Source organism: Delphinus delphis, chromosome 1 (assembly GCF_949987515.2).
Source record: "Delphinus delphis chromosome 1, mDelDel1.2, whole genome shotgun sequence".
Classification (NCBI taxonomy): domain Eukaryota; kingdom Metazoa; phylum Chordata; class Mammalia; order Artiodactyla; family Delphinidae; genus Delphinus; species Delphinus delphis.
In genome coordinates this window covers 178,415,774-178,439,576 of record NC_082683.1, presented here as the reverse complement: position 1 = coordinate 178,439,576, position 23,803 = coordinate 178,415,774, and the positions used below count along the sequence as shown (strand labels likewise).

The following is a 23,803-nucleotide window of genomic DNA, read 5'->3' as shown; positions in this document are numbered from 1 at the left end:
GTCAGTCATTGTTTCAAAGAGAAAAACAAAGATGCCAGAGCCTCAAACCAGAGTCTCCCCAGATCATTTTGGCCAGATGCGCTCTATTTATTTTACTAGACATTTTTGCCTCAAATCTCAAAGTGGAATCGCTTGACATGGTGAAATTAGCTAGTCATAATTCATTATTGAATTATTAGACTGGAAGTGTCTTGCTTAATGTCCCCTTTCTTAAAGATTTTATAGTAGTTCTTGGTTCCTGCCTTGATATTCAGGAGAAACCATCCGAAACAGAAAGATTCCAAGAAAACAGGAATCTTTCTCTTTCACAGTATGGCCATTGGACATGACCTGGGTAAGAATTTGTTTTCATGATGAGTCAGAGAGCAGATAAAGAGAAGACTCTCAAACCCCCAATCTCTCAGAAATTAAAACGTGCCACTAATTCTAACCAGGAATTTCTTCTTTTATTCTATATTTTGGAGTTAGCTGGAGTTAAAATCCCAGCTCTCTGCTTCCAGGCTCAGCCAGTTGGGCAAATAACATTATCATTAAACTTCAGTTTCCATATCTCCAAAATGCTTGTAATTTTAATATGAACCTTATAGGGTTCTTGTGAAGATGATATAAATTCGTGCATGGAGAAAGCTTTTCACAGTGCCAGGAACGTAATAAATGTATAGGCACTTAATACATTTTGTTAATATTTTTACTACTATTAGTTTTTCCATGTGATAAACATTATGAATCTTGGCTGTAGCTGTCACTCTTGAGGAAGATTAGCAGATCATTAGAAAATTTCTGCCTCTATCTTCCTAAAGATTTTTTGTGAACCCTTACCCCTGCTCCCAGATGTTCATCTGGGTCCATTAAGGTGGACAGTTCCGTCTCTCGATGCCTTATTTTTTGTCAGTCCTTGTTTTGCTTTCCTGCTTCACAGCATTTCTAGCACTGGCTCGCTCTGCATCTTTGGTAACCTTGATGCATCTTAAGCTTCAGAGCCCTTCTCCTGTATTGGCCCCTTCCAAGAACCTGTGACTGATTTTTTATGTATGACTTTTGTGTTTTTTTCCTTAAAGAGGATTTCCAAAATAATATCATGTTCTCTGAGCCTTTTATTTAAAATGCCACATCTGGTGGCATTTTACTTTTTAACACACAAAGATGAAAGTAATGTTGGGAAACCAAAGAGTCAAAATGATTCCACAGATTCCCAAGAAGGGAACCTGATACAGGAAAAGTTAAGCTTTCAGAGATGAGGCTTGCTGGAGGAGAAACAGTCTTTTAAAGCCAAAAGACAAGTTGTCTCTTCACCAAAGTAAAAAAGCGATGTTTCCGAGTATTGTTGATTGGCCGATAACATCTGGGGTTATCCATTCTTTAGGTGGCATTAGTCTGGCTGGAGGTGGTGGTCTGCTCTGTAAATGAGTGCCCATTTTGCGATTAGCAGATGGGGTTATGCAGCCAATCCTACTGTGTCCATGAAGTCTGTGAGCAGGTATTTTGTTGCCCAGTCCGTTTTGCATTAGTATCAGCAGGCTCCTTTTGGTCAAGGTTTATCAATACTAAATTCCCTGTTTTGTCCTTGTTCTATTTCTTTTTTTTTCTTACTAGTTGAGCTACTTCTAAATCTTCTAAATTAGTTCTTTTACCTCATTTGATCTCATAAAAATGAAGTTCTTAATAATCTCAGCCTCAGCCTGTCATCCTCTCCTTCCACAATCTCTTTGTAAGTGACCTAATTTCATGTGGCTTCAGATCCTGTCTATAGTAGTAATTCTCCAATCATACTTCCAGTGAAGACTGCCTGTCCTTCTTCTTTACCACTCCCCATTTCTCCATTCTTTCTTATGCCTTAATCCTTCCTGCTGGATTGATCTTCCTACTTCCATGATTAGAAATCTACTTTTAGAAATTCTACTAATGAGGTCCTGTTAGTGGTAAACTCTTTCAATTTCACTTTCCCTAGATGTGTCCTTATTTTGTCCTCCTTCTTGAAGAATAGTTTTGCTGGGTGTCCAATTCCAGGCTCTGAATTTTCTTTTTCTTTTAGCCTGTTAGGATTCTATTTACTACTTTCTGTGCTCCACACTGCTGATGAGAGGTCGGCCATCGTTCTAATTTGTGTTTCTGGTAGTTAAAGCTCTCTTTTCTCTCTGGCTGCTTTTAAGATCTTCTTCTTGTCTTGGCTGTTCTGCACTATGACAATGTGTATGACACTGGATTTCTCTTTATTTATTTGGATTAGGATTCATTGGGTTTCCAGAACCTGAGGATTTGGATATTTCATTAATTCTAGAAAATCCTCAGTCAATATTTATGTGAATAGTGCTTCTTGCTGATTCTTGCATCTCTTTTTCAGGTATTCTTTTTAAATGTGTATTAGACATTCTCACACTATCTTCCAAGTATCTTAATTTTTCCATACTACTTTCTCTTTTCTTTCTGTATTCTGAGTAATTACTTCAACTCAATCATGCAGTTGATCCCTTCAGATGCATCAAATGGGCAATTTAAATCATCTTTTGAGCTTCTGTTTTTAATTGTTATATTTTTAGTTCCAGAATAGAGTATATGCAATTTCTTTAAACATCTAAGTGAATATTTTAAATACCCTCTTGTTCTTTGCTCTTGCTTTGAATGTTCTCTTTTATTTCTTTAAACATAGTAAACACGCTCATTTTCTATTCTGAATCTTATAACAGTGAAATCTGTAATCTTTGTGATTCTAATTCTGGTGTTTATTGCTTCTGCTGACTCAAAGTACCTTGTTCCCAACAATGTTCTGTAACTTTTTATTAAAGAATGAAGGCAGAGAACATTCCAGAGTTGATGATGAATCCACAGAGAATCAACAAATCTCAACCCAAATAAAAAGAAACCCTCATAAAGACGTATAAAGATTAAAAACCCAGAACACTAAAGCAATTATCCAGGCAGATAATTTTGTGTAAAAGCATCTTGATTTAATAATGCTAAGTCCAGTAAATTCTAGCTCCCTAGGAGGTAGCAAAATATCCTCAGGAAACACATTTTGGTAATTTGTTGTTATTATTGTTAACATTAGTATTTTACATTTCAGTATTTGCATCGTTATCTTGCCAGCTCAGGTATACATTTAGACAATTAGGGTTTTTTTCTTTTAATTTTTGTTTTTTAACCAAAAAAAAAAAATCCCTTTCGATATTGATATCCATCCTTTTGGTATTCCATACTTGGAATGTTCCAAGGTTATTTAATTTTAATATTACTCTATTTCTGGAAATAAAGTCAGAGGCAGATGATTTATTTTTTTCCAGCTTTATTGAGGTATGATTGAGAAATACAAATTGTCTATATTTGAGGTATATAACATGATGCTTTGATATACATACACCTTGTGACGATTCCTTAATATTGATACCCAGACGTCATCTGGCAGCAAGTTTCAGTTTGCAGTGGAACATGTGTACACCGTGTTGCTGCCTTTTCCTTCCCCAGATCAAGCTGCATACCTGCAGTTCATTTGTCTCGTCCATGCACACCTTCAGGCTGGAGAACTTGGCATAGAAAAATGTAACTATTTTCAAATTTGTTAGAAAACAAAGGATTTACTAGGTTAGATTAATTTCACATTTCCAGATCTTCTAAATATTTTTACCCAATATTAGTGGAGTATAAAAATGGCCTTTCTTTGTATAATTTTTCTTCTCTAGAGTTGCCAGCATAACTACTATGAGGACGCAAAAGCCTATGGATTCAAAAATAAGCTAATTATAGTTGCAGCTGAAACAGCTGGAAATGGATTGTATAATTTTATTGTTCCTCTCAGGGCATATTATAGACCAAAGAAAGAACTTAATCCCGTAATACTGCTATTGGATAACCCGTAAGTATATTTTTAAATGCACAAACAAGACAAAAATTTGTTAATATTTTATCAAAAATAATTTAATTTACTTAGAATATTTTAAATCAGATACATTATGGCACATGATTCATTGAGAGATATATTCTGTGCTGTGGTAGAAAACAATCATTGTATATGATTGTGTTTCACAAGTACAACTTAAAACGTCACTGGAGTACTCTGAGCCTTTTATTTAAAACTATTTTTGCAAGTGGTCATTGCTCTCTACCAGTGGGAAACATGCCACTGAAATAATTATAGTTATTTTCATTAAATTAATCAACGAGCCTAGAAAATCTCTGCCAAAACTGGACAATTTCATTGTCTTTGTGAAGAACCATTAATTATCAGAGGAGCATATTAATGATCTATTTTATATCATACCATTACACATCATCATAAGTTCCTACGATTCTTCCACTGTTAAAACATATATTCTGTAACATAACATAAATAGTTTGTGCTTTACAATGTTCATTTCTTTTGAAAATGTTTGATTGATATACTCTTGTGAAATAAGACTACTTAAACATTTCAAAATCCTTATATGAATGTAAATATACATCACTAAATGCTGTGGTCAAATCCATTGTATACTAAAATTGCAATATTTCTCTCTCTGACTCAGATTAGTAGCAGATGGTCCTTAAATCAATACCATGTTTTAGAATCCTCCAACTCTCCTCTTAAACTCTAAAGTGATGCAGATTTCAGGGTAAACCAAATGAGGCCAAAATCTTCTGCCTTGTCTCTGCTTTTAAAATTTATCAAAAGAATTTTTTCAAAACAGAGGTATCTCCCCAATATATTGTAACTTCATGACATTATTTATTCTGAATATATGAATATCAAGATACTGATTGATGCATCTTGTTTTAGAGTCAGTATCTCAATGGTAATCAACTCTAAAACTTGAGCACACCTCCGGAGGTTTCAGTTGAAGAATTTTCAGGTCTGATGACTCAATGACTTCTTTGATACCACTTTAGCATCCAAGGAAAGGTGAGATAAATTTAGGGCAGGTGTAGGGGAACAAAAACTTGGACCCAATCTCAGAAGAAATAAAAGCTTAATAAAACAAACCTTAGGAGAATAAAAATTGAACTACTGGATGGCTAGGGTGATAGAGTATGGTGGCAAAGCACCTCCAAGGCCTTGGGATATATCTCTTATTCTGGAAGTTTTCTGGTAGGAGGCTCTAAGAAACTGGCGAAGATCTGGCACATAAGAGATGCTCATCAACTATGTGAATTCAGAAGTGTCCAATTTTGGCTCTTTTTGCTTATGGTGTAATGTGTCCACTGCCTTAAAGATAAATTTAAGACAGGGGTATTTACAAGTTGATTGACTTAGAGCATTTCCATCTCGGCTGGCTTGGATCAAAGTGGATCAACTCAGGCCCCAGAATACAGAGAAGCAGATAGGAAGAGGCTTAGAAAGAAAGAAGTGGCACTGTGCCTACAGCAGCCCTGTGATAAAGCAAAGGGGAAAAACTATCCTTTCACCTTATTTATATTATTTCAAGGTATAATTTCTTGTCCTGATGTGTAAATCTCCTAATTGGGTTCTTGGACCCGATTTCAATGTGTATGTGTGTGTCAGAGGGTTTCTCCACACCTCCAGCAAGCAATGCGCAGGACACCAGCTCAGTTCTGGGGGAATTCAACTCACTTCTGACACCGTGTACCCAGAAATAGCATTGGATTCCACAGGTTGAAAGTTCAGTCTTACAAAACTGTCCTACTCCCACTTCAGAAGCCAATCACAAGCCAGGTTATCACCCCATAACTGATCAGCTATAGATTGGAAATTTCAGTGACCCCCTCCTTGGACTTCAGATGCCAGTTGCATGTCTAGATTGTTACCTGTACTTCTGACTGAATGGCTGTAGATCGGGGGTTCCTACAACCACCTACTCAAGGTCAAGTTATTTGCTAGAGCAGCTCACAGAATTCAGAGAAACATTTTACTTACGAGATTGCCACCTTATTATAAAAGCATATAACTTGGGAACAACTGGATGGAAGAGATGCACAGGGCAAGGTATGGGGAAAGAGCATGGAGCTTCCATGCCCTCTATGTGGCCACCACTATCACCAAATCTCTACCTGTTCACCAGCACAGAAGTTCTCCAGACTCCATCCTTTTGGGTTTTTAATAGAGGCTTCATTACATAGGCACGATTGATTAAATCATTGGCCATTGGTGATTGAACTCAATCTCCTGCCCCTCCCCCTTCCTCAAAAATCACGGGGTGGGACTGAAGTTCCAACCTTCTATTCAGGTTGGAACTTCAGTTTCCCTGGCAAACAGCCTCATCCTTAGGTACTTTCCAAACGGCACCTCATTAATTTAAACCCAGTGTTCCTGGAAAGGGGCTTGTTATGAAGAACAAGAAACCCATTTCACCTTTTTTGGCTCTGAAGTGATTTCAGGAACTAGGATTAGAGACCAAATATTATGACAAAAGATGCTCCCATTGCTGTTATCACTCAGGAAATTGCAAGGGTTTTGGGAGCTGTGAGCTAGAAAATGTGGTGAAGACCAAATATATGTGAGAAATCTGAATGTGAATACCAAATATACATTCCTTATAAAACACAATAAAAGATTCAGTCTTGCCAAATTTGGGAGTGGAGTTTACTCCATGAAGTGGAGATGGGCTCCACTCCTTTTCCATATCCAGTCTTGCTAAGTAATCTTATCTCAGAGTCACTAATCCCCCTTTCTCCCCCTTATTATTCCAATAAACAGGTGGCAGGAGCTAGGATTTCTTAACCTGTGTACCTGGTGTAGACTTTGGAATTGCCATAACTAAATCAGCCTCTTTCTGTTTGGTTTTGAATTAACAGGTTACCAAACTGCCCAGTTACTGAATGATTGATTGATTGGTTTGTATATTAGAATTATAAAAAATCAAGTGGTTATTTCTAGAGTCTTAATTCCTGAATCTGATCAATCACAGAAAAATCTGAAGACTCTGTTTCTCTTAGTTACTGGCAAACTGGTCAGTATTTCAATATAAATATAGATGTAGCTTTTATCAGAGAATATTTTATCTGAATAATACCATAGTGACTATTTAATAAAATTAATATTCTTTGCCACCACCCTCTGCTTATTATAGTAATAATTGTTGAGCATTTACTACATGGCAATCATCATAGTAGATACCTAACCTTTATTTCACATTGTATTTCCATAAAAAATATATCCATGTCATATAGTGATGAGTTATCCTCAGAAAGATGTACCAAGCAGCTTAAGATCTCAAAGCTTGCAAATTACAATGATTACATTTAAAGAATTCAGTCTGTGTGACTTGATTACACCACTGCCTCTTATTTCATAGAAAGGAAAAAACAGGCCAAAGAAGTTAAATGATTTTTTCCAAGGTCAATTCTAGAATTAGAACCTTCTCTGCAATTCATAGTTCATTGATCTTTCAACTATGTGACCTTACTTTACTTACAGGTTTTTGATATATGCAATTGTTTTTAATCAATTGTTGTTTGTCAATTGTTTTTAGAAATACGTTGTTTGTCAATTGTTTTTAGAAACAAGAATATTTTAACTTTAGAATATTTTGCATTAAATTTTTTCTTTGCTTTCCTAAGGACTTACAGTTTGGAATCTAGCTATTCACATGATGTTGTTTGTTAAATGATTTTAATGGGGTTTGACTTTTTTTCAAAGCGTTGAGATGAAAGCTCGGGCTATAAAATTTATCAGCTTCCTGTGCATTTCCCGAAAGCAGTATCTAACATTTTTATTTGTTGTTCTCTGTTCCTTTGATTGAGAATGAGGAAGCAAAAACTAAACACCAGTAAATAACGTTCCAGGAAATTTTATGCAATCCTCCTCTTTTTTTTTTAAACAATGAGATACTTGTTTCTCTGCTGTGGCTAGTATTTTTCAGTCTATCCTATAGTATTACAAAGAAATATGATGTTTTCTTTAAAATATTTCTGGGTTATAAGAATTTGCACACTAATAATTGTACACACTTCTACAATTATTAGCTTAGTGGGGTTTGACTTTATTTTAAATGCACATGAGCATTGCTGAAAATAATATCAATACATGGCTACTTAGGAAATTTAGTTGAAGACCAATTTATTCAATATACCAGAAACAAATAACAGATGCCACAAATATGGGATTTAAAAATGTAAATTAAATTTATGATATTCACATACATAATATGTCAAAATAAGTCTTCACAATGTTTCCAGATAGAAAGGCTTCTCCATTTTATATGGTAACTACATAAAACCTGGGTACATTGGAAAACATCTTACACTTGGTACTGGTTCATTAGAGCTGGTCTCAGTTCTGATTGATTGGCCATCTGTTCTCTTTGGCCTGTTGTTGGGCCACACTGATTTTAAATATTTTGATTACCATCTCACCCTTAAAGATCGTCTAGTCATCTCCTGATACCATTTCATATGGGACATGGAAAAGAGAGTCAAACACTTTGGAATACATTACCCAAAGCTACACAAGGTTAAAGTACAAGATCCAGGCTTATCTTCTTAATTTTTACAACATCTTGTTTAAACTGTCCCTTTACTAAATCAATCTTCTTTCCACATAGAGCTAAAAGTAAGCTCCAGTTCAGCTTATTTCAAGAATAAAGATAAACTGTCTGATATGTCAGGGTCCTTATTAAAGACGTTCAGACCTTAGACCCACACGGATCTGAAATAAGATCTAAGTTTACCCTCTTGATAGGCCTGTTGCGTATTACGGAATTTCTGTAAGCCTCAATTTTCTCATTTATAAAATGAGTAGAACATTTATCTTAAGTTATTTTGCAAGTCTATAAAATAATGTATATGAAGGACTAGTACCATATCTGACTCATAAAAGGCAGTGAGGAAATGTCAGTTTCCCCCCTTCTACCAATCAAGAGAAGGACATTGTCACTATTTAAACTGATGGGAGAATTTCTGTGAAAACCCAATTAACAAAAAAAGGGAAATTTATTTCAAGTTGTTGAAATTAAGCTACTACTGTATTTTTAAGGGAGAGATAAACTTCTTAAAAGTGGAATTATGAAATGCTAGCAAAATAAACTCTCACTGCATTCTTTTCTCGAATTTGAAACAAAAAAATTAAGTTCATTATAGTTATTACTTAAATGGGAAAAAATGATCTTCAACTTGCAAATCCGTGCAATTTCCCAGAACTTTTAACTTCCTATCAATAGCTAGCTAATTCATATTTGCATATAATGAAAATTTTTATATAATAATGAAGCTATTTTAAATATAATGAAGATATTTAGACTCATAACTAGTCATGTTTCTTAATAGAATTACAGTTAGGACTCTGATGAATGATGTGCTCATTTTTTTTTTCCTAAGCAGTTTAGTGCCATCAGAACCTTTACCGATTTACTTAAATGAGCCAACATAATGCATATGAACGTATAGTTGATATATTCTTTATATTTCAGGTTTCCTTTTAAACCGCCTTTATCAGTAAAAGTAGTGGATGGATCTGTTTGTTCTACAAGTTAAATTTTGCAGGGTATTAGATATGCTTCATCAGGATTATATGTCTACCAGGTTTCAGGTGACTTGCCTTGCCTTGTAACATAGCTAGATTCATGTAAGGATGAATTGTGCTACCACAATACAGACATTAATTTCTAAGGATTTGAAAGATTGTTTGTGCATTGTAAATACATGTTTGTGGCAGAATTTCATGTCAGTAAGATTCATGAGTTTTAGGAATATATAAGGCAATAATTTTGATGTCTACGTACTTTGAATGATTTCTACTGGACAAAACAAAAAAATACAAAGGCCACATCTTCAGTTTTAGCTCTAACAGAAGAGTTGGCATAACGTAAGGACTAGTGACCCCGGTACTTCTTATCACATGGAAAATTTTTGGTATCTTTATTAAGTTGAATTATTCAATAACATTAACTACTGTTGCAAGACTTTGGAAGACAGATATGTTACAGTGGACAGATGGTCAGCGAAGATAGTGTAAATAATTGAAATAATCTGAATTTTAGAAAAATGAGGAGGTTATTCCAGACAGGGTATAGCTCTGCAATTAATAATGAGGAATTATGAACCCAACTCTGCTGCACAAGTTATTGAGCTACTCACTTTATCTGACTGGAACTATGTTGGAGCAAAGAGAGATAAAACAAAATAATAACCCCCCAAATGACACAGTCAAAAGGATCTTTGAAAGCACCGCAGAATCTCAGTGCTGTCCCTGTCTTGTGCCACTTGTATCCTGACGTATTATTCTATAATCACGAGGTGGGTAAGAGACATGGAGGGTCTTGAGTCAGCAGTGAGAATACCCCCTCTGAGCAGTACCCAGAAAGAGAAGAACTGGCAGGCACTAGCCATGACCACTACTGGGACTGTATATGATTATGTTTGTTGAAAACAACCTACAGCATGAGCTTTAAAAATATTTGTAACCTGTGATTCACTAATGTGAAAAGTTTTATGAATGTTTTGGGGTCAGTGATAAAAACAAATGCTAGAAAAAGAGTCATCCAAAAATGTCCAGACGAGTAACATTTATAATAGCAGGATATTGGAAATAGCTTGAAACTCCAGTAATTAATAGCATGAAAGTGAAAATAACATAAATGAAATAATTGAGGATTTTTAAAATGAATTGTGGTACATTTATAATATGTAGTAATATGGGGCCACTTAAAATGGTTAGGAAGTAATTTATTGATGGTAGGAATGTGATCAACAGGGATAGTCTTTGGAAGTTTTCTTTTAATGCTTCACTGCACTGAGCATTATTTTTCTTTAGAGTGGAAAAAGATGAGTAAGATCAACAGGAAGAAAATAAATCAGGGAGGACAAGACTTCTTCAGGCTAGGCGAAGCACCTGGGATATTGCAGGGGCTGTACTTCCCTTTGCCTAGAGGTTCCCTTTGCCTCTCCTTTACTGAGCCAAATCCTACTCGTTCTTCAAATCCAAATTAAGTATTTCCTCTGTGAAATGATCCTGAACTCTGTCTCTTGAGTGCAACCTATTCCTTATTTTTTCAGATTACAATGTATTGTAATTTTGTGCTTTTACTTATGTGTTCCAAAAGCTCTATTTCTTACAATACAAGTTAACAACATATTCTTTTTGCATACACCTGCATATACCAAAATGTCTGTTAGATAAAACTTTTTGGATACATATATGCTGAGGGAATAGATGCATGAAAGAATTAATAATTCAAAATGAATACAAATTCAAAGAATTACAAAATGAATAAGTAGATTAGGTAATTTCTAAGGAAGCTTCCAGGTTCATGATTCTTTCCCCAAATATGCAAAAAGAGTAAAGATTTCAGTTGCAATACACATTTGCTTAACAATATATATTGAGGAAATCAGTAATGTAAAAGGTGAATTACTTTAATTTTAATTTTATATAATATATATATATATTGATGGGTACATATTTATTTATTGATATGTTGATATATTAAGGGACATGTTGTGATTCTGTATATCCCTTAGAGAAAATTACTCTTAATAGGCATGATAATTTAGTTCCTTATGTTTTAATAAAATCATCAGTTCCCCATTTTATAAGACTCTCTCATCATGAATAATTTTAAACTCACTGACAAGACTTTTTAGTTATAAATTAAGAGTATCAATTCAGTGTTTTTGTAGAATAATGCCATAATGTTTCTGATTTAGAAAGCAGAAATACAACTTGTTTTTATCATTGTTGAGCGCATTGTATTATTCATAACAAGTGCAAATGACATTTTAAAATTAATGTTAAGAGAAAAGGCACTTAAAATTAATCTTGTCAACAATGTTTAGTTTTGGAAATGAAAACTAAGTCAACTTACTTCCTTTCCCTAGAAGTGCTGCCACTGTTGTGACATTGTGTTTCATTTTGTAACCCATCTGCTACTTAGGCCAGATATGCATTTTCTGGATGCAATCTGTTGGTTTCCAATGGTTTACTACATGGTGGGCTCTATTGACAAGTAGGTGACAAAATCTTTGGCACACTAACTAGTGTGGTGTCCTGTGGTTTGTCATGTGCTGCACCCCTGTGTTGCATGATGAGTGTAATTTGCCATTTCAGTGTTGAAAATATGTTTATTGCATGTGGAGCTTATGTTCTCGTGTTATACATCTTGCATTCAAACTTCCTAAGCAGTAATCTGTTGTTGAATTAAAACAAATCTTGTTGCATGTCAATTTTGTTCCCTTTCTAAAGCTATTCCAGTTTTGTGTCATCTATAGCAGTAACTTTATTACTGTTAACATCTTTGTAGAGAAAACCTAGAATTTCAACATTGTGATGCATTGGTATCATTATCATAACTTCTGGAAACCTTCAAAATAATTTGGAAATGCTCATTTTAAATCAGATTTATTAATTGGAGCATTTCCTTGACAGTCTATTCTGGTAACATATCAGAGCCTTCCAAATTTGTTAATTAAAGGTCAAATGTGTGCAATGCTTCAGTTTTAAAATACAAATTGTTATATGCATAAAGATGACATTATAACAAATACAAAAACTAAAAGATCAGAAAACTAGTATGCTTATAAAATGTGTTAATTTTCCATTCTAAAAAAAATCAGCCCAAAACATTCCAAATAAAATGCTAAAAGTTATCCACTGAGAACTTTCATGCTTACATTTCATCTTGTAGATGCTGAAAAACAAAGCTTTGTAACTTTGACAGTGTTTATTGGCTGTGGACACATTAAAGGCCAAACAGATTAACATATATTTAGCTTCCATTCTACATTAATATAATTTATGTTATCAGTTGCATAATACTAACCAACTAACTAAAGTGTAGATGTACTAAAACTATTATTTAAATCCATGAAAATGAAATCAATCCATATTTTATCAATAGTAATGTTTCTTTGTTGTGAGAGTATTCTATTAAAATTCATTAGAACATTATATTTAAAAGATATAAAATAAACCTCTCTTCTGTCTTTTTTGATGTAAAGTATATAATGAATTCTCCGTCTATAAAAGTATTTACAGGGAGGAAAAGAAGAATGGAAAGGATCAAATCCCTAGGATTAGAGATGAAACAGGATTGGCTACAAGTTGCTAATTATTGAAGCTGGGTGATTGGTACAGGAGGTTCAGTATATAGTATTCTCTTCTGCTTATGTTTGAAATTTTCCTTAAACATAAATAAGCAAAGAAAACCATGAATGAATTAGAACACACTCACAAACATTCACCTATATTCATTCCTTTACATTCTAGTTCTCTTCGAAAAGGAAGTCAGAGAAAGGTAGAAAGAGGGGCAATGTCAGTTAGATTATCTGTAACTGTTTTTCATCCATGTTGACTTTTTTCTTGGGCCACCATCTGGTGACCAAACTGCGTAAAGCAATAGTGCTAAAGAAAAAATGGGCAGTGGCTTTGTAGATAAGATAGTGGGGAGAAATTATGGTAGACACAGAATTATAAGAATAAATCGGTAGCCAAATAAAAAAAGGAAAGAAAGAATACAATACAATATTAAATGAATATAAATAATTTAAAGTTAAAACATGAAGAACAAAAAAGTTTCTACGTGGTTCAGAAATGCCATTCCAATTTTATATATTTTCTATAGATTCTATAGATTTCTTTAGATTTAAACTCATATTTAATAATAATTACTAAAATCATTTGCCAAAGTTATGTGTCAACTACAACGACCAATATTTTGAGTATGGAATTAACTGATATATACAGGTTTAGGTAGTTAGTGACTAATTAGTAAAGGAATTCTCATAGCTAAGTTTTTTGTTAAGTCTCAACTTCATTGATTTATTGCTGATGAAATATTCATATTTTATTATCACTTCTATTTGTGTATCTTTTTTCAGTCAAGCTTACCTTCTACCACCTTATCTTTCCCTTTTCCTATATAGAAAATTATAATTTTTTAATCAGGGAAGTAAAGATTGTAAGAAATGAAATATGAGAAAGTGCATTACCACTAAAATAAGGTTGGTGAAGACATAAGATTTAGGCATCATTTTTATGATACATAAGGGACCATATCACATTCATTTTCCACCTACTTTTTTCTTTTTAAAAAATGTATTTTAATAGATGTAAGAATAATTATGAATTTCCTAGCTAAAAGGAATACCCTAGTAAAGTGTTCCTAGAGATTTAAACTTGGTCATCATATTGATTGGATGTTATGGTCCTGGCCCCTCTCACCATAGGAAATTTATTTGGAGTAACATTCTGTTTCCACAGTTTTAGCCATAAAATCCCTGCCACAGAACCCTGTGCCTGATTCAAGCGAAATATTTTTTTCTGGACTACTCCTGGGGATCTTTGACTCAAAGCTTTGGTAATACTCTCTCGCCATATAAAAGAGTAAGAAATCCTGCCTCTTGCCTTCCCATAAAAGGAAAATTCCTTCTAGTGAATTAGTGAGATGACTAATTCAAGTGATCATGCACTTGGAGAAGATCCTTGGGGAACTGATTCTTCCATTTAAGAAGCTAAAAAGAGCTACTGTTCTTTAAGTTTTACACTTCTCATTTTAAATCAAAAGATGTAGAAATCAATTAGCCCAATTCTTCTTATCTATCTTCAATCAGTTCTGAACCTAGAATACTCTTGCACTCATTCAAGTTTTGATACAATCTCCCTTATCCAGTTCAGTCCTATTTTTATAGTTTGTATGAAGCAAAGGCAATGAGATAATGGTTTTCTTAATTCAGCTTTTATGGTAACATTGTTTTTAAATTCAGTGTTAGGTAAAATTTTTATCAGTGATAGGGGAGAAGACTGACTCTGTGGTAACTCATAGGAACTTGTGTCCTAGTTTAGCAATTATTTCCTGCAACCAACAAAATTACTTCTTTCAATCACTTGCTCAAAAGTGGCTAGAAGGTAGGCTTGAATGCATCCGATATTTATATATTTTACGTGCTCTTGGCTGTGTAGACCAATCTATAACACATAGCTTTACACAAATAAATAATAGACATTTAAAAATAAGTATTTTTAATAAATATATTTCTTTATTAGGCTTGACCATCTAAATTAATATGTGTTCATTTCTATTCTTACCAAAAGTGCCTCAGGGATAAAAAGTGTGAATGTCGTGTCTTTGAAATAATGTGCTAATTGTAAAAACAAGGTTCTAACATGTTCTAATTCTATTTGATTGTAAAATGGGTGTTCCCATGTTTTATTTACAAAATTAATAAGTATTATTAAATAAAGATCCTTAACGCGTGCTTTGAAATGGTTGAGATCTAATGAAACATAAAGAAACCCCAAATACAATTTACTTCATATCAGTAGAGAATATTGTCTTATATTAGTTCCCATAACATCTACCAGTGTCCACTCTGTGAAAGCCACGTATAAGGGCAACCTATACGCCTATAAGCGCAGGGGTGTAAGCAAGTTTTAGCACCATCCTAGTACTGAGATTTATTGAAAGTTCATTTTTCTCTGTTGGTTTTTATCAAAGTCTAGACGATTTACTCAGGTGTGGAGTGACTTTCGCTGCCAACATGGTGGTTGTGGACAAAGAAAGCACCATGAGTGCCGAGGAAGACTACATGGCAGACGCCAAAACGATTGTAAACGTGCAGACCCTTTTCAGGTAAGTGTCTGGATAACCCAGCCCTTAAACATCTGTGAGATATATGACTCTGTGACTCTGTGTATAAAGAATGAACATGAGACATTTATACTGCAGTTATGTTTATTCCTTTCATCATAAAACAAATACTTATTTAGGACCTAATGTATGGCTGGTACTGTGTGAAGTTTAATTTTTAACATCAGGTCAGCAGTTCTTTTAAAAATAAAAAGAATAATGCATTTTTTTTTCGTATAGTTTAAGAAATCCTAAAAAGCTGTGTGCAGTAGCAGTCATGATTTTTGCCAAACCACGCATGTTTAATTTTGGTTGTATGCCCAGCAGTAGCCAAAGGTATGCATTTACATACTGAATAACCAGGAAGAAAAGATCGCAAGGCTAACATACCCATGTTAGGAGCCAAATCACAATGTTATCTTCACTTCCTCATGAAAGACACTTCCTGTCTTTCAATAATTAAACCCATCCTGGTAGGAATTCCCGTTAGGGTCATCTTTGCGTAAGAATGAGCAATACTGACCAGAGAAAAGTTCATGCTGTGAGCAAAGTCAAAATTGCCAATAAATCAAGACATCGGTGTCACTTGGAATGATTCTTCCTAAAATCATCTTAAAATTTAAATAACTAGAAGATCATTATTTCAGTTTTATGAATTTTGCAGAAGTCTAAAGGAAATATCTGAGCTACCAAATTATGAAAGTGAATAAAGCAATCTGAACTCTATCTTTATCTCCCCTCACTTCATACCTTTGTATTGTAGTAAACCATATATTGAGGATAGTTACCTGTTAATAGTTTGAGGTCAGAATTCAGGAGAGAGAGCCAAGTTGTGTGTCTCACTTAAGTTGACTGTTTATTATATGATCTTAGGCAAATTACTTTCCTTCTCTAAACCTTGATGTCTTAATCACAAGGTTGTTGGAGATTTAAGGACATATAATGCCTTAGTAACTGCCTGGTCATTTTCAATTTCTCAATAAATGTTAGCTACTATAATTATTAGCCATAGACTCATCACTTACGTGGGGCAGAGTGGAAAAGCTACAGACCTTGGAACAATATAGCAACAAACTTCATCTGACATGATCTCTATCCCAGAGGTTCCCGCAGAAAATTACTGTGACTTTGAGTATGTTTCTTAACCTCATTGAAATTCAGTTTCCCTCATCTATAAAATGCATGTGGAGAATAATTAACCCTTCTTACAGTATCAGTGTGAGGACAGGAAATCAGGTATGTAAAGAATCTGTCACAGCAATTGGAAAAATCTACCCTAACTTGCATTAGAATCTCCTCCTGTTCCAGAAGGAGTAATACACCCTCTAAAGTTACTGTAATGGGCAGTTCATTTAGAATATAGCTAACTAGTCATTGAGCTATGTAAATAGTACATTTAAAGGTAGCATAGCACATGTTGAAAATATGACATATATATAAGCATTCTTTTTTCTCTAGAGAATGAAAAAGGAAACCACAGGGTGGAAAATGAATTCAGATAGATGAGATTTATAGCCAATGAATAAAGTAAAATCATACTTTTTGATTCCATGCTTGGCAAAAGCTAATTATAGTTTTAACAGGAGAGGATCCTGGTCTTTTTGATTAAACGTGCCATTTTAATTTTCAGCTTATTGTGAGTTTATTTCTCTTATGGTGACAGTTCTATTGGTTTGACATATTCTCTGAATGAATTATTTTTATTTCAAGAGAATAATAAACTCCCATCTTACTGAGAGGTGCAAAGGCTCTAATTAATCTTTTTCAATGAACTAGATGACCAGAATAACTAAGGGCAGCTGCACATGTGGTTGCTGGTGGTGGGAAGGCCGCCTTCCCTGAGTACCTGGTGGAGGAGGCATCACATATTGAAAGAATGACTGGATGAGTGAATGAGTGATTTGGGATCTTTTCACTATTAAGGTTACCTATCTTCAGCAGAACATTTTAGAAATTATGCAATTTGTATGGCTCATAAAAACATCTAGACTGAATAGTTTCAAGCAGAAATTTGAGAAGAACTATGAAATACCCAGATTTTGTTCTCTCTTTTCCTGTGTCTGTAAAGGCATTATCATTTTTCTAAGTATATAACAATATTTTTCAGGAAAAAAAAATTATGATAGACCCACAGACACAGAAAACAAACTTATGGTTACCAAAGGGGAAAAGGAGGGGAGGGATAAACTATGAGATTGGGATTAACATATACACACAACTATATATAAAATAGATAACCAACAAGGACTTACTGTATAGCACAGGGAACTCTACTCAATATTTCGTAATAACCTATAAGGGAAAAGAGTCTGAAAAAGAATATATATATATATATATATATATGTATGTGTAACTGAATCACTGTGCTGTACACCTGAAACTAACACAACATTGTGAATCAACTATACTTCTATTTTTAAAAATATGGTAATATTTAAAATAAACTTTAAAAAAATCTATGAAACTTTTTTATGGAGTAATTCATCAGCCGTTAATCTAGGCATGCTAAACTAGGCTAGTCTTACATAATAAAAGAGTCAGATACAAGTGGGTCCCTATGGTATATGGAATACCATTTATGTAGATAAATGACCCAAATCGTACAGACTTGGTAGTTTCATTTTATCGGTGCAGTCAGTCAGATATCACCCTTGAGGTCACTCTGCCACATTTCTTGAAGGTTTCATTTCTTGATTCACTGTGACTCTTGACAACCCTGCTTCTACCATAATTCTTGATGTTTTCAAAAATCCTACCTAGATGGTCCTTTCGATGTCTGACCGTAGCCACCTATTCTCGTGGTCATTAGAATACCAATAATTCCTCCCCGCCATATTCTGAATTTCATTCAACTCTCTGAGCACTACTACTTATTTTCCACCTCATTGCTTCCCATATCCCCCACTCCGAACAGTCCTTTTCTGCTGGAATCTACTGTCCACTGATTCTACTGTCCTTAGTCACCTGAGGGCTCTCTTCCCTCTTTACCTGGATTAAACTCCAAGATCAGTCATGACAAACAGTCCTGTGCTGAAACCCTAAACAGCCAATTACTGATTATCTACTATGGGCTAACACAGATCTCAACTCTGTTTCCTTTTTCTGTCTTCCTCCTACTCCCAGTTTTCTGTCCTTTCAGATTTTCTACCCACCAGCTTGCATGAAATTTCCTAGAGGCAGATGACAGCACTCCAGAGAGAGGATCCAGTTACTCTTATAAGTAAGCGTCAGGCACCCAGAAGTCCAGTCACAGTGGGTGGATAGCAGACTATTTATTCAGGAGAAAAGCCTAGGGCCCCATCTCCAAGGCAACTAGATTCTTACACATCGAGTATGCAAGAGTAAATAGTGTTAAACATGATTAAAGAACACAACTTAGGTAATACAAACAAACTTTAACACTTCATGAAGTGGACAGTCTGCATTCCCAAGGGTACAGAGAACTCCAAACTGGGGTGAGAGGCAGAAAGTTTTTATAACTTAAAGAATAAGAAACAAGGAAGAGAAAAAAAATAGGAAATGAATAAGGAACAAGGATATAAGTACAGAGCCCAGAGTTGGCTTGGCATTTGGGGGTTGGCTGACTTGACTATAATCTATATCTGGTCAAGTGGGACATTTACAGGAACAGGAAGGTTTAGGTTTTGGTTTGCTGATGTGGCACCCAGGGCAGGAGCCACTCCATCTTGGGCCTAGAAATTATTTCAACAATAGTAGGTCTAAAAGATCTCAGCCAATCCTTGCATCTTTATGACCATCATTCATTCCTCAAACGAGAGCCAATTTCTTACTGGCTAACTAGTAAGGCTGGGGTGTTGATAGAAGTCTGGCTAACAGAAGCCATTTCAATTCTGGGATGTGTACTCTGATTACAAAAACAAACTGTGCCACCCTGGGTGGTGAAATAGAATGCTTAGCTGCACCTGGAGTTTCTCTTAAACCAAACCTTGAACCTATCACACTGTTTATGCTGAAGCATTTTAACGTAAAGTGAGAACTATCTTAAGAGTCATGCAGCTGGTATTGATGGAGCTTAGGATTTAAATCAGAAGTGTCCCAAAGTCTAACATTAAGTTCATTTTAATCTAGGCAGCCTGAATGTGCCCACACTATTGCATCATCCTGCCAAGCAAGGTTGCTGAAAGGACTAAGTGAGATGATTTCTGAGAAGCACTCAGCAGCGCCAGGCACATAATAGGCAGATAATAATTGGCAGTGTCCTCAAGTTGCAGTTTCTAAAATATCGTGGTCATGAAAGTGTGTAAGCAGACATCATGGTTACTTTACTAGTTAGAAAATTGGGGTAAGAATTTAGATGCAATATTTTCTTTGGCTTATTTATTTCTAGGAGACAATCAAATCTTGTGATCTCCATAGTATCTGGATGGTACTAGGCAAATAAAGAGTACTGTATACTGTTACTTTATATGGGGTGATGCTACATTTTATGCTAGCATTTCTGACTGTTTAGCTGTTTGGGCCATGCCATTTTAACTTGATTATTTTGACATTCTGTTTGGACGTGGGGTTTTTTGACTTTTACATTTTTTGCTTCTGAAACTGTGAAGGAATGTGTTAGAGAAGTCTTCAATCTGTGCTTATATTAGAGCCCAGGAGACAAGAATGAGATGGAATTCAAGTATGAAATGAAAGTAAGAGTGCTCTCCTTCACAACCTATTGATGTAACTGGTATGACCAGTCTGAAATAAGGTTAAATTTGTTATTCAGAAGCTCAGATTGATCGTTTAAGCCCCTACCTGCCCAGCGTACTAGGACTCACAGCTTTACTCAACAGGGCTCTCTTCTCCCCGGATTGTTCAAGGACCTTAAAAGTTAGTCCCCAAAGACCAAAGGCAAACAGAAGCTCCTTAATTCACTGGCAGTGTTTATGTGCATGGGAGGTGGAAAGGGGAGGAGAAGTTAGGGGAGCCTTGGGGGCATGGGGAGAATTCCTTTCCGTCTGCAATTGCATCTGTGACATAGTTTTGTGATTGAAAGCTGGAAAACACAGTTTAATGTGTCTTCATCCACCTTGTGTGGCAATTACCTGTTTGCTGGTTTGGCCCCAGAGAACTACCCAGGAAGTGATTCATCTTTAACATCCAAAGCCCAGAGCATGGTGTCCAGAGCTTTAATGCTCATTTAGTGAGCACTCTGAAGTGTGTGCTAGGATGGCTGGACCAAGAGGAACATCCAGCCGTGCTTTGTGCCAGCTTGAGCTGCCTCTCCAGAAGGACCTAAGTGGGTCCTTACCCAGATGTGTTCTTTCTCGCAAGGTGAGTTTTCCTTTATGGGTTCTTAGTGGCCCCATAAAGCAGCAAACTTCCTCTGGGATGACCTCTAGCCCAGAGGTTCCAGACCCCCTGAGGAAGGGAATGGCTCCACTACTTTGCTCAGAAGAGACTGTGAATCCTTTGCAGCTGGCCCACCGCCTCCCCCAGAGAGCATTTCAGAGCACAGAAGACATTGGCAGATAAGGTCTTTGTCAGGTTAGAGCCTGTTAAACTTTCTCTCCTACCTGTCTAAGCACCTTTCCTTACATTTCTAAGAGAAACACTCAAGTGAGTCTCCCTAGCACAAAGATCCCCTGTCTGATTTCCAAATTAAAAGAAAAGCAGGGGGCTTCCCTGGTGGTGCAGTGGTTGAGAGTCCACCTGCCGATGCAGGGGACACGGGTTCGTGCCCCGGTCCGGGAAGATCCCACATGCCGCGGAGCCGCTGGGCCCGTGAGCCATGGCCGCTGAGCCTGCACGTCCGGAGCCTGTGCTCCGCAACGGGAGAGGCCACAACAGTGAGAGGCCCGCGTACCGAAAAAAAAAATAATAATAATAAAATAAAATAAGAAAAGCAGGTCCTCACTTTCAAATTTAAGTTTCTCTTGCTAAAGTTTTACCTAACAAGGCGCTCGATACATTCGGAAAATATTGAACGTTTTCACATTTTTATGAACGAGTATTAGTATCTAAATTAAATTTAAATAAGCACATCAAAATGTGCTTTGAATGAAAAGCAACCACTTCAAATGCCCAAGACATTTTGGGGTAGGAAGTTTTGCTGTACTATCCAAGGAAAGTATTAAGCAAGTCATTTAAGGACTTAGCTAGAGGATTATAAATTTGGCAACTACTGAAAGAAAATAGAAGAATATATGTGATCTAGTCCAGTGGGTGAAGGAATGCCTCTCCGTGAGGAGCTGGTCTTTTACTAAAAAGATAAAGGCAGTAAGTGGGCTTAAAAGCTGAACAGAGCATTCCACAGGGGGGCAGCAAATACCAAGGCGCTAGGTACTAAACGTCCAAGGACTTGGAGCAGAGCCAGAGGAAGGTACGCCAGAGGCTGAGATGGAAACCAGAAGCCAGACTATTCATGGCTTTGAAGAACACTTTAGTAAGTTGCCCTTTATTTTAAGAATAACAGGAAATCATTGAAAGATAGGAAAGTTTAAAATATTATTTTAGCTACAGTGTGAAGAATGGTTTGGGGAAAAGTGAGAGTGGGTGAAAACCGACCAGTTAGAAGACTTTTGAATTGCAAGGACTATAAGAGCATAAATGTCAAGTTAAAAATAAAAAAGGAATATCGTCTCTAGCTTGGCAAAATAGTCATAATCTTCCTGAAGAAATAACACACATAGGCACTTGGGAAATGATGTAATTCAAAACATTGATACCGAATACATATCAATGCAAGAGTGATTTTTTTTATACAGTGCAAAAATTTTAATATTTTGTTCGGTTTACATGGATTAAAATTTTAAATGCAGGAGATATCTGATATTTATTATACTGTCATTTATTACTACTACCCCAGACTCAGATCTAAAGTGTTTTAAAAACATTTGTGAAAAAATATGTTCATGTTTGTTTTAGTGCCAATATTCAACCATAGTCTAAAACTGGGGGCTCATGCATCTAAGTGTGTTTCTATACCTTTCATAATAATATATACCCTTTGTTATTCAGAAACATCATTCCCAGCCACCACAGATCAAAATTTATAGTGTAACACACTAGCTCACTAAGTAATATTTTTATTAAAATATTGTAGATAATTTTCAGATTTGTATGTTCTGATGTTTGTTTGTTTTGCTTTAATATATACAGGCAGCTAGTCTCAGAGTTCTCCCAGTCTGTGAAATGAAGTATATGGTATGGTTTTCATCTTTGTGTTGGTTAACGTACCTGGGCATGTCAAAATTATTTATTAAATGAATTAATTCAAGCAGATGACAATTCCATAGATATTTTACACAATTATACTTACGTCACCGAGTAAATTGGCCCATCAAAATGTGTCTTGAATAAAAAACAACCATTTCAACTGCCAAAGACATTTTGGGATAGCAAGTTTTGCTCCAATGTACAAGGAAAGTATTAAACAAGTCATTTAAAACTTAAACTAGAGAAGTAATTGTAGAACAATTTAAAATAGAACAAACTACATTATTTTCAATTACTATATTGCTTTATGATGATCCTAGTACCTAGGGAAAAGAGACTTATGAGGTCATTTAATTCTAAAATGTTATATATTCAAAATGTATTTAGGTCATATTAAGGCTCAGAAATGGATTACAATATTAGTATTTTAAAGATATATAATTAAATCTATTAGACAACCAAATTTGCAAATATAAAGTATTATAATTGAATACAAGTAATATTTTATAGATACGAAGGGCACTACAATAAAATGTTTCATTATTTAAGTATTATTCAGTTCTAGATTTTCACTAGGTGGCAGACTTAGTGCAGTTTCTCAGTTTAAACTAACATAAATGGTGCAGTTTAAACTAACATAAATGGTGTAGGTTCAATTATATAGAACAGAAATGACACATCACGTAAATTTTGTTGTCCTATCTAATTTCAACTCTAGAAGTCACGTAAATACAATGACTAGATCACTCAGTCATTTTATTACTGACTCTTACTAAGACCTCAAATACATCTGGCTACATATATATATATTTCTGTTTGATGTAATGTGTTAGAAAAGGATTATAAACAAAAGATTTCAAGTGGTCACAAATTTGTCTAAAGTTAGAAAAATAATATGTGTGAAAGATAAAAGCCATATTTCTCAAAGAAAATAAAAATTTCCAAAAGTTGAGATACATTTTTCATTTGTTTACTCTTTGTTTCCTCAGAAATTCCTTCTCTGGCCATATATCTCAGTACCTTCCAAGATGTTCCTCACAAGCTATCCATTCACTAGCATCTTAAAGCTATTTAATTTTGAACCACAGATTTCAGTCATCCACATTTATCATCCTTAGAAAAATATGTACAACCTTATAATTTATGAATTTTTTGTA

At 35.1% G+C, this 23,803-nt stretch overlaps 1 protein-coding gene across 30 annotated transcripts in view; it reads left to right on the top strand.

The window, feature by feature from the left end:
• The window catches only part of KCNT2 (potassium sodium-activated channel subfamily T member 2), a 414,242-nt gene that overhangs the window by 315,896 nt on the left and 74,543 nt on the right, over nucleotides 1–23,803 (top strand). For 29 of the 30 annotated variants that reach the window (XR_009517121.1, XR_009517118.1, XR_009517125.1 and 26 more), the window contains 2 exons: nucleotides 3,675–3,847; nucleotides 15,354–15,488. Coding sequence is in view for 22 of the 30 variants with exons in the window: in XM_059998584.1 (XP_059854567.1) it covers nucleotides 3,675–3,847; nucleotides 15,354–15,488 (308 nt within the window). In the remaining 8 variants the exon portion in view is untranslated. Of the gene's footprint in view, nucleotides 1–3,674; nucleotides 3,848–11,795; nucleotides 11,868–15,353; nucleotides 15,489–23,803 lie in introns of all 30 variants that reach the window. The other variant, XM_059998767.1, reaches the window with a different exon arrangement.